At 38.0% G+C, this 12,091-nt stretch overlaps 1 protein-coding gene across 1 annotated transcript in view; it reads left to right on the top strand.

The window, feature by feature from the left end:
* Positions 1–587: 587 nt before the first annotated feature.
* LOC139942802 (uncharacterized) overlaps positions 588–12,091 on the top strand; it is a 70,509-nt gene continuing 59,005 nt past the window's right edge. Inside the window, exons 1-2 of the mRNA XM_071939579.1 lie at positions 588–691; positions 9,706–9,825. Of these exons, the coding sequence (XP_071795680.1) occupies positions 607–691; positions 9,706–9,825 (205 nt within the window). The 5' untranslated portion in view covers positions 588–606. The remainder of the gene's footprint in view (positions 692–9,705; positions 9,826–12,091) is intronic.

Below are 12,091 nucleotides of genomic sequence, written 5' to 3'. Positions count from 1 at the left end.
AGTTATTGTCTGTTTTTCAAGATTTTTATTTTTTTTATTTTTAGAGGGGGGAGATGATCGCCCCACCAAGGGAACTTGGCAACCCAAGAAGATATAAACACCAAGCTGGCAATTACTGCCTATCTCTATCATACAAACATTGGTTTAACGTCTATGATTACGAATTGACACACGGGTAATTTTGCAAATCAGTCAATTTTCAGGTTTCTAACGTGATGTGAATAATAAATTAAATTGAATTGAATTGAATTGAATTGAAGTTATTGTCTGTTTTTCAAGATTTTTATTTTTTTTATTTTTAGAGGGGGGAGATGATCGCCCCACCAAGGGAACTTGGCAACCCAAGAAGATATAAACACCAAGCTGGCAATTACTGCCTATCTCTATCATACAAACATTGGTTTAACGTCTATGATTACGAATTGACACACGGGTAATTTTGCAAATCAAGAAATAATGTGTTATCTTAGTAGGATTTTATTTATTGTTACAATTGTGTCGGTGTATATTTCAGTTTCTTGTTTCAATTATTTTATGTTCTTAGGTTATGTTGAATGTTACAACCCCGTAACCAATGAATACCACGGGAAGGAGTCGATTGCGTGCATGACTACACTGAACTGTCAACCTTGCTTACAGTGGTCCGATGTTGCCGAACAAGACATCAACTCCACAGCGTATCCAGACGCAGGTAAGGCTCAAGGTTCAAAGTTCAAAGTTCAAAGTTCATCTCATTTCCACAGTACCAACAAATAAAAAACATTATCACCCCAGCGTGATCACTTTGAATAATAAAATAATACATTACATTAAAAATATTTCAAAATGGAAATAAATATAATAGTGATTAAAGCCATTATACACTTTCGGTACAAAAAATAAATTAAAAGTTCACAGATTTACAAATAATTTACAGGGTTTACAGAAGGTAATGGTGAAAGACTTCTTTTGAAATATTGTTCCATGAAATGCTTTACTTTTTGAGAAAGCATTAAAACAATATCAATTCTCGATAGCGAGAATTACGGATTTATTTTTAACACAAGTCATAGAGTGGGTTTTCCCGTTATTTTCTCCCGACTCCGATGACCGACTGAGCCTAAATTTTCACAGGTTTGTTATTATAAGTCGTGATACACGAAGTGTGGGACTTGGACACAACTGTTTACCGAAAGTGTATAATGGCTTTAAGTTCGTTTATCGGGAAGTCACTAGAATAATTTAAATGAAATGCAACTGAATGAAACACTTAGTGTGAATTGGCTGCAATCATTAAGCCTTTATGACAGTTAGGTCGGAGTTAACCAAGAAGCATTATGCCATAAATACCTGAAATGATAGCGTTAAGTTTTGTAGCACCATTATAGGTACAGAATAAGAATATCAACTTTCTAAGAAATGTTTTTCCTTCTGCAAACACTTTGTGCTAGTCTGTCGCGCGAGCTAAAGATATCTCTCCAAATTCCTTTTAAAGCCACTGTACACGTTTGGTAATTGTCAAAGACCAGTGTTCTCACTTGGTTTATCCTATCATAAGCATAAAATAACAAGCCTGTGAAAATTTTGGCTCAATTTTTTTTGGTCATCGAAGTTGAAAATGATGAAGAAATAACAAGCACCCTTGTCGGACGAATTTGTATGCTTTAAGATAGGAATAAAAAGACTTCTAGTATTTATTCTTTTAGAAATTACCTCTATTTCAAAATCTATATGCTACTTCAGAGGGAGCCGTTTCTCACCATGTTTTAAACTATCAACAGCTCTCCAATTATCGTTACTAAGTCGGTTTTTAAGTTGATATTTGTTTTGAGTAGTTACCAAACCTGCACCTTCCCTTTAAAAGTAAACCTTTTGCACGGACTCAACACGCGTCTCTGATGCATAACAATCGTTACTTTTTGTGTAAAAATAACATGTACCTGGAGGGGGTTTGTTTCGGTTTTAATCGAACCGGTGTCCCATGTAATTCTGTGCGCCGGAGATTCGGTCACCCAATGGGAAATTAACATGGGCTGAGGAAGAGGATTCAAAACCGGGCGCAGTTTGTACATGGACCTTTTCGCAAACACTGGGGCGCGCGCGTAAAGCTTTGAATTAGGTGCATTGTGGTCTAGCTGGTGATCAAATTTGATCCATATCTATCCCAAAATGCACCTCATTCGACAGGCTGTGCTTGCGCATTGGTGTTTTGCGAAAAGGTAGTTTGCCGTATGGGGACCCGAATCTTCGGGGGACAGAATCTATTGACACACCGGCTGTCCATGTTTTTATCGGTTGCAAAAACGTACCCTTTTTTATTATACCATAATGGCATGAAGAAGAACTTACATCGAGTGACAGTTTAATTTGAAGGACTTCGTTGAAACAAGATAAGTGTAATACTAGTTTGAGCTCTGATACAGGACGTAACTTTACATCTAGATGTCAAGTTGAAGTGCCACGTGCTTCCCCTCAGGCGGTGACTGGTAGTCAGCACGCTGGCATGCTTTGAGTTACAGTTCTCTTTATTGCGTCACCCACACAGGTTAACATACAATGATAGGTTAAGCTTGGCTTAGCTTGAACATCTGACGTCAAACAGGATGTAACTATACATCTAGCTGTCAAACTGAAATGCCAAGGGCTTAGAACCCTTTGGTTGGGACCGTGTAAGCGTCATTCAACACTGGCCAGCTCTTAAACCAAGTTATTGTAACGTGCCAATGCGGTTTAAGGACGTTTTTGTTGATTGATGATGTTTGATGACGTGTGTTGACTCGATTCATTTCAATTCAACTTTTAGGGATATTTGATCACCACTATGTAACAAAAGTCACTTAGAAAAACACGTGAAGCCAAACCCGTCCAATAAGAAGTTACCGCCGGCGACAAGTTGTCAAAACTCAATCATCAAATCCAGCTGAACTTTGAGATGAAAGTGTCTCAGGCGTCTTCGACATTGTATTTCAATCTTCAGATTACGCCTACACATCTTGAAGTTTCTTGCCGGTTTCTCGGAAGCTCTTTGACTGTAGAAACACCCCACTGAAGGAGGTATCATAATTACCGTGGCTGATGAAGATTGCGTTGATTAAACTCTCCAAGTGTTTTAATTCTTCGTTCGATGACAAGAATATGCAAGTCTCTCGCGGAATCAAGTATTGGGACCGGTCGAGAACCTTTTTAGTCCCTAATACGACTGGCATTTCTTACAATTACATTAAAGTAGCTTGTCAATTATTTACATGTCAATAACTCTCACTACTAAGCTGTGATAACTTTTACCAACCCACACACACAAGTTGTACAATCCTTTATACAAATGAACTGTCTTTAGATAATGTATTTTTATCGCTTTACAATACCGCTTTCATTCAACACATTCAACTCAAATAACACATTGAATTCTTTAAATTAGGTTAAAACGATACATTCACGACTAACACATGTTATAACCACCTGTTAAGCATGTTTAAATGATAAACATGTTTATCATTTTGACACCTGCTCACATGGTTTGTAGCGTTCAGACACACACAAGAATCTAAACATGATTAGTTTAGGTTATTCGTTTGAAAAAGTGGGTACAACCCAATCCGCCAAATCAAAGGCAACCTGTTTTTCGATCAAAAATCAAAAAAACTTTTGTGTTTTTTTTTGCAAGGAAAGGGTTAATGGCCTGATGTTTTGACGAAGGCAAAATGACACGATTTTTTTTTTTTTTTTCTTTTTTGAATTCTTGAATTAAAAGACACTATTGGTAATTACTCAAAATAACTATTGTCATAAAACCTTACCTGTTAAAGAGTAATGGGGAGAGGTTGATAGTATAAAACATTGTGAGAAACGGCTCCCTCTGAAGTGACTTATTTTTCGAGAAAGAAGTAAATTTCCACGAATTTGATTTCGAGACCTCAAGTTTAAAATTTGAGGTCTCGAAATCAAGCATCTGAAAGCACACAACTTTGTGTGACAATGGTGTTTTTTCTTTCATTTTTATCTCGCAACTTCGACGACCGATTGAGCTCAAATTTTCACAGGTTTGTTATTTTACGTTGAGATACACCAAGTGAGAAGACTGGTCTTTGACAATTACCAATAGTGTCCACCATCTTCAATCGGCCAGCCGTCCTCAAACGGCCATGACGATACTCTCCGCCGTTTTCAAATTAAGTTCAGTAAATTGGATTGGAATAGCACTCGATCACTTGAAAGGTTGAACGAGCAAGTCCTTTGGGGCAAAGGGATTTGACCTAACGCTACACCAGAGCTTGAGTCCAATGCACTTAGACCGATGGACCATGACTGTAGCTTGATTCTGTGTCACAACGATCTTAGCACGGGTTATGAATCGCAAAAAACCCCAGGGCCTGATTTCACGGAGCTGCTATAGCACAAAAAGTGGCTAAGCATAACCAAATTACGCTAAGCAGAATACATTTACCAGCCAAACTACCATTATGTGCGGCTGGTAAGCAAATTTTTTAATTTTGTTTTATTATGGGTCAAGGGCCTAACTAGCGGTTTACCCACAATCAAAGCTGTGTGCTTACTGAAGCATAGAAATGCGGTAAGCAGCTTTATAAAAAAGAAAGACTGCTAAGGGACGCTCCGTAACAAGACAGAAAGGCTGCTTACAATTTTCCCCTGGTCGTCAACTAGATTCACTCTAAATGCGTAGACAAAATCGCTCCGCGTTTTGGGGCGTTAAATCCAAAACGTGACCAGTGATGCAGAGCGAAGCTTGAACAATTTGCAGTCAAACTTGCCAAAAAGAATATGACAACTTATACCCTGCTTTTATAGTAGTATTACATAATTGGTATCGTCTAAGATCACAGATTTACCTACAATTTACACGGTATATTGATGAAGATTAAAAAAACACTCCTTGAAGCATTTCTGTCTAAAATGTCATACTTTATGAGAAAAAAAATAATTTCCCGTTTGCAGTAGTTTATCGCCCATTGAGCGATTTTTCAATTTTTGTAATCGATATCATGCAAAAAGTGTAATCGGTTGTTCACTATTTTCGCGCGTAAGCGAGCATGCATGCACTGAATCTACGTATAAATGCTGCATGAATATTCACGTATTTTCTGATTGCAGCGAATACCCAACGGCCGAACATTTCCCATGTCATTCATGACATGCACTTATAGCTTGTAAAAAAAAAAATGGCGAACGTGTTCCGTCGACCAAGGGCGTTTAATTTACTGCAAGGACGGTTTTGCACGAGGCGGACACAACTGCATATGCAAATGTGTCCGGGCGGACACGATTGCATATGCAAAACCGTCCGGCGGACATTATTGCATATCCGAATAGTATTACATAGAGGACATAATTGCATGCGACACCGGAAATTGTTTTGCTAGCAAAACCAATTCTGTAAACTTTGGGTGAACTGTATGTGCGTTACGAAATTACACGCATACACAACCCATAATCTTTTACTTCTGACCGCTTGGGTATGACCTAGACTTCATGTCGCACCGATCCTATCACGGGTTGTGATCGCAATAATCGGTTGCTTCAAAGCCAAAGGGAGAAGCGGTTGCATACAGAAATGCATTAACATGTTTTATGTATGATCATAAAGCAATTAACTAATTAGTTCATTGTCCCTAAATACAAGGTCAATAACAGAGGTATACAACAGAAATTGCCTTGTATCGCGCGCTTGGAGAGAGAAAATAAAATACAGACAAAATCTGTTCAGTGTAATGTAAACTTAAATTTATTATTTAATTTGACACATTTGAAATGAAAAGAGGTATACAACAGAAATTGCCTTGTATCGCGCGCTTGGAGAGAGAAAATAAAATACAGACAAAATCTGTTCAGTGTAATGTAAACTTAAATTTATTATTTAATTTGACACATTTGAAATGAAAAGAGGTATACAACAGAAATTGCCTTGTATCGCGCGCTTGGAGAGAGAAAATCAAATACAGACAAAATCTGTTCAGTGTAATGTAAACTTAAATTTATTATTTAATTTGACACATTTGAAATGAAAAGAGGTATACAACAGAAATTGCCTTGTATCGCGCGCTTGGAGAGAGAAAATCAAATACAGACAAAATCTGTTGAGTGTAATGTAAACTTAAATTTATTATTTAATTTGACACATTTGAAATGAAAAGAGGTATACAACAGAAATTGCCTTGTATCGCGCGCTTGGAGAGAGAAAATAAAATACAGACAAAATCTGTTCAGTGTAATGTAAACTTAAATTTATTATTTAATTTGACACATTTGAAATGAAAAGAGGTATACAACAGAAATTGCCTTGTATTGCGCGCTTGGAGAGAAAATGAAATACATACAAAATCTGTTTGGTGTATTAATGTAAACTTAAATTTATTATTTAATTTGACACATTTGAAATGAAAAGAGGTATACAACAGAAATTGCCTTGTATTGCGCGCTTGGAGAGAAAATGAAATACATACAAAATCTGTTTGGTGTATTAATGTAAACTTAAATTTATTATTTCATTGGACACATTTGAAATGAATTTCAGCAAAGATCACTTGCTACAGTTTTCCTTCGAGACAGTCTACACTTTCGGTACAGAAAAAAAAATAAAAAAATCACAGATTTACAAATAACTTACAGGGTTTACACAAGGTAATGGTGAAAGACTTCTCTTGAAATATTAATCCTTGAAATTCTTTACTTTTTGAGTAAACATTAAAACAATATCAATTCTCGATATCGAGAATTACGGATTTATTTTAAACACATGTCATGACACGGCGAATATGCGGAAACAAGGGTGGGTTTCCCCGTTATTTTCTCCCGACTCCGATGACCGATTGAGCCAAAATCTTCACAGGTTTGTTATTTTATATATAAGTTGTGATACACGAAGTGTGGGACTTGGACAACACTATTTACCGAAAGTGTACAATGGCTTTAAGTCGGTACCGGTGAGTTACATTATACTGTACTCGGTCATAATGTGATCTTATCTACGTGGTTACCAAACAGAACGGAAAGCGAATTATTCATAGCGATTCATTTCATGCTATATTGCGTTGGTAACAAATTCAGTACATTCACAAGTCACTTTCCACCTCCTTACGAAGCACTTCCTAAATTTCAGCGAATGTTGTGAAGGCGATAATTCGCAACCGATTTGCGTAAGCATTTGGTAAGCCATTGGTACTGTTGGTAAAGCGTGCGTATTATGCGTAAGATATTGGTAAGGACAGGTCGAGGGACGACCGAGAACATAATTATTCACTATCCAATCGCAATTTTGAGGAGAACTCATCGCGAATTTCAAATACTCATTATATTTGCAAGATTATTCGCCACAGTGTGAGAGTATCAATTATGGACCCTCGTCAAACGTTGCCCACTACCTCATTTTTAGTTTCAAATCCGTCTTCTTGTTTTTTAGAGGGGGGGGATGTTTCACAATTCAAATTTACCCGATCTCTTTGTAATTATGGCGCAGTCGCTTCGTACAACATCTGAATTCCTGTTTTACAAGTCACAGAGCGACTTTTGAAAACAAATGGATCATAAATAACACAATCTTCAGTGTTTCAAAAGGCATGGGGGACTATTGCCAAATGCTCAAAATAGTTGATAGCATAACATCAGTTTTTTAGCAATAAATGGAGTTAAGTCGATTTCGAGAAAGAAGCTATTTGACTAAAACATCTGAATTTGATTCGAGACCTTAGAATTTGATTTTGAGGTCGAATTCAAGCACCTGAAAGCACACAACCTTGTGTGACAATGGTGTTTGTTCGTGAGAAGACTGGTCTTTGACAATTACCCAAGGTGTCCAGTGTCTTCAAGGACGAAATCAACTGGTTTATCTAAGATTGATGTTGCGACTGAGCCAATATTGTTATCTTGTTACTCCCTCATGATCTTCTCTATACGTGGCTGCCAAGCAGAACGGCAAAGCGAATTATTCATAGCAGTTCATGTCATGCTAGATTGCATGTTATTGGATCGCAGTCTCATCTGGGAAATGCCGAAGTCAGTATCGAATATTGTGACAAACTTATAACAAGTTGGATTTTATATCGCCAGCGTTGTATGTGTTGAAGGGTATTTCTCGTAGGAATACACGTAATTATGGTTTAAGAGCTTAGAGAATAGAAGCAATAGTGCAGTATAGAGAGTAAAGTGGAACGCCCTTTTCATGTTAATCAGGTTGGAGTGTCGTGTAGTTTAAAGGCTCTAATCACGTTTGGTAGTTACTCAAAATAATTATTGGCATACAAACTCACTTGGTAAGGAGCAGTTGGGAGCTGTTGGTAGTATAACAAAAATGTGAGAAACAGCAACCTCTGAAGTAAAGTAGCTTTTGAGACAAAGGTAGTTTCTCAAAAATAATGCCCTTAATGCATCTGAAAGCACACAAAGTTGTGCAACACGGGCGTTGGATTTGGGTACTTTTTCTAACACAAAATACAATGTCCACAGATTTACATTAAACTTACACAATTTGAATAAACAAAGCTTCCCTTAAATTATTAGTTGCTGAGGTGCTGTAGTTTTTGAGAAATAGGTAAAACAATCTCATGAAAATCCTTTTTAAAAGCTAAAATAATTTTCGTCTCATAGTCAGTGAGACGAACATTATTTTCATGACATTGTTTTACTCATTTCTCAAAAACAACAGCTCCTCAGCAACTAATAATTTAAGGGAAGCTTTGTTATCTTCAAATTGTGTAAGTTTAGTGTAAATCTGTAGAAATTGTGTTTTTCGTTCAACAAGTGGGCTGAATTTGGATGTTTCAAAAGAGCGCGATATCAGAAGTATTTCGTGCACAGTTCACCGTATGGGGGAAGGAATCTCCGTGGGACGGAATCTCATGCCACACTTGCTATGAACAAATTGATTGCGTTACTTCCACTCGCTTGGTTGAGTGCTGAGCCAAATTTTTTTTTCTATGATCAGTCGCTTCTCGTTGGCGTTAGTGTCATCGCCGTATCTAGGGTACAATGTTTTTTATAGGGAGAAACACTTTTTGGCCTAGTTTCCGTTTGCACATCCAAATAAATATTTATTTTCAGATGCTGCTTTTGTAGTTTACTATAACAACCAAACTGCCTGTGAGTAAACGAAGAAATAGTTTTAAAAACAACGATACTGTGACACAAAAGCGTTTAAAATGGATAATAATAATAATAATATTTATTCGGGCAATCACATTTACAAGCACATATACATATCATTTTGCTTTAGGAAGTTTCCAATTTATAGAAGTCCGGAATTCAAAACAGGCAGGGCACGGACATGAAGTAGAGGGGGTGGCTCCAGTGGCTTCTGTCATTTATTAGTAGGTGTCTGTTCACGTGTCGTGTAAGTTAAAATTGTGCCTGCCGTCGATTACACCAAACTCTCCCTAACATAGGATTAACCCTATAATTAGGATTAAGGACGAGTTGGTGTCCATCCTAAGGTATGACGAGACTCGAGATTGGATTACCTTTCTGCTGCTGTTATTTCCAAACGCCTAGAAGTGGAGACCCCATGGCAGCCATGCCACTTTACCATGACTTGCAGATTTGGCTTTTCTTTTAGAACAACATTTGAACAATAGAGTAAAGTGCAGTGAAATAATAAGCAGGCAGTGCCTCTGATCCCACTAACTTCGGAGATGTTACAATTTTATGCAATTTGTGTTGCTGTTTTTTTCTGGGTAAAAAAAAACCAAAATTAATGTTTTTTTCTTGTTTACCTTTCAGATCTAGTGGAGAATTACTGCCGCTCAGTCGGGAACTTGACTCGAGCTCCGTTTTGCTACAAACGGAATATAGAAACTGGAGAAATAGAACTTGCATACTGTCCTATACCTGCTTGCAACAGTAAGTATTTCCAGTAGAGAACAATAGACGAAGCATAAAATATTAATATTTCATTTACACTCGAAGTAAGATAACATGTCAAATCCCCAATTGCATGGGTCTGCTTAACGTAAGCAAATACTTAGCGCTTACGGAAGCAGGGAATTTCACGCCTACATCAAGGGTATCGTATTGGTTAGCGTTAATTCATGCGTAAATACATACCCCCATCAGGGCCCAATTTTCATATAACTGCTTTTTAGTGCTTAAAAGCACTGAAATAGCTCAAGCGCTGTTCAACAAATTGTAAATTGCTTACCAGAATGAAGTTACCAGTCAACCTACCATGTCACGTATATTAATTGTAAGCGGTATCCTGCTTATTTTTGCTCAGCATATAATTGTTAGGCAACTGTTGCTTAAGCAGCTCCCATGTTACTTATAGGCACTTCGCTCACACAGCCAGCGCAGGCATTCAGCACCTGCCCTGTAAGCAAAGAATGGTGATCGTAAGCACAGAATTCGGCGATAAGCAGAGCCATGAAACAGGGCCCTGGTCACTCACACTGATGGTCCCCTTAAACAATCTGTCAAGAAAGACAGAGGACGGCTTCAGACCTACGTTGGGAATAACAAGTTGTGACATTGGTCTCAACTCTTAAGCAACAAGATTATCAACACGTTCCCACACTTTATTTCATCATCATCATTCATCATTTATCATCAAAGCCGTCCTCCCGAAGCAGGTCCCGGAGATGGCTTCCCAACCACTATGGCCCTTTCGAAACCACGGCTTCGGCTTTGGATTCGGCTTCAGGCTCCATTCTCTCGCCTGGAGCCCCGAGCGCCTATACGCAAAGCACGCGCAAATTGTCAAAACAGCCGACGGGGCCAAGCTAGCTTGAGCCGAAGCCGTCGTTTCCGAAAGGGTTCATGAGTCTCCATGCTTGTTCTTTGCTAGATGTCCTGCTGCCACAAATGGTATGTCAGCCTCTTCCACTACCTGCAATGTTTCCTTCTAGGAGAATTGTGGGGTATCGGTCGCTGCCCATTCACTTTATCTAATAAAGATAAATGACAGGTCGAAGCCCTGGCCCTAATGTGTCAACAGTTCTCCATTAGAGGGCGTGGAGACTAACCTATCAAACACGCTTAGAAAAAAAGGTTCGTCGAATCGTTCGATTTGGGTAATGAGTGTCATTTATAGTTATTTGGTTTGTCATTCTGATGGCAAGTTAAAATTATTATTGGGTCAAGTGGTGAAGTTAACATCGACTTAAGACTGTTAGAGCTGAAAGTAAAGTTGCTCAGTAAATGCAACTTGAAGTTTATTTCAACAAATAGCAAGTTCGGGTGAGCGACAAGACTTGACCAGATACTGTCTCGAATGGACCATAGTCGACCATGCTCCAATGCGTGCGTCGATATAGTCAAACCATAATAATAAAAAAACTTTTTTTTATAGCGCTTTTTACAAAACCGATACAAAGCGCTTAAGTAAATACAAAAGCAACCAAATAAAAAAGTACAAAACTGCATGGTTTACAAACAAAACAATGCAATTAACAAAGAACTAAACTAGTGTAACTTAGGATAGAGGTGGGTTTTTAATTGGGATTTGAAGGAACAATTGGTTAAACGAACAGATTGAGGAAGACGGTTCCCTGTGTTCTATGGTTTCTGGTTAGTCTGTCGGTGAGTCAAGTCTAGTCGACACCCAACCTTGCTCAATCCTTGTTCTTTTATCAAGAACACTTCATTGTTTAATTTAGCCTTGTTTGTGACCCATGTTTCTCGGCCTGTATCCAATCAGTTTCTGTAAGTCTAGCTGGACAAGTCAATGAGAAACGCACTTAAGAACAACTAACCGCTTCTTCCGTACTAACAATTAATTAATTAGAATGAGTGCAATTGGTTTGTCTCTCCATTTGTTGCTTGTTGTATTTATTTCTAAGGTACTCCAGAAAATAAGAGACAAACACAAAGTATGTCATCGATATGAACTGACCAATTAATATATGCCATTATGCATGAACGAGAATCCCATGGGCTTGTTAAATTATTCAAAATCCTTATCTGACATTTTGTTCACACCAACTGGCTCAAAAACAAGATCAGTCCCCAAACTCCAAGTCAAGTCACTTGATTTATTCGGCTTTTGGTGGCAGTGTACTTTAAAAACGTACTTTGCAGAATTGACCCGTGCTCAGATCTAGGGTTGTTGAGTAAAAAAAAACCTCTGTTTAAGGCCGTATACAGAACAATGGCATTTGGGCCCTGGGCCAAT

Source organism: Asterias amurensis, chromosome 10 (genome assembly GCF_032118995.1).
Source record: "Asterias amurensis chromosome 10, ASM3211899v1".
In the NCBI taxonomy this organism is placed as follows: Eukaryota; Metazoa; Echinodermata; class Asteroidea; order Forcipulatida; family Asteriidae; genus Asterias; species Asterias amurensis.
This window is presented reverse-complemented; position numbering and strand designations above follow the sequence as displayed.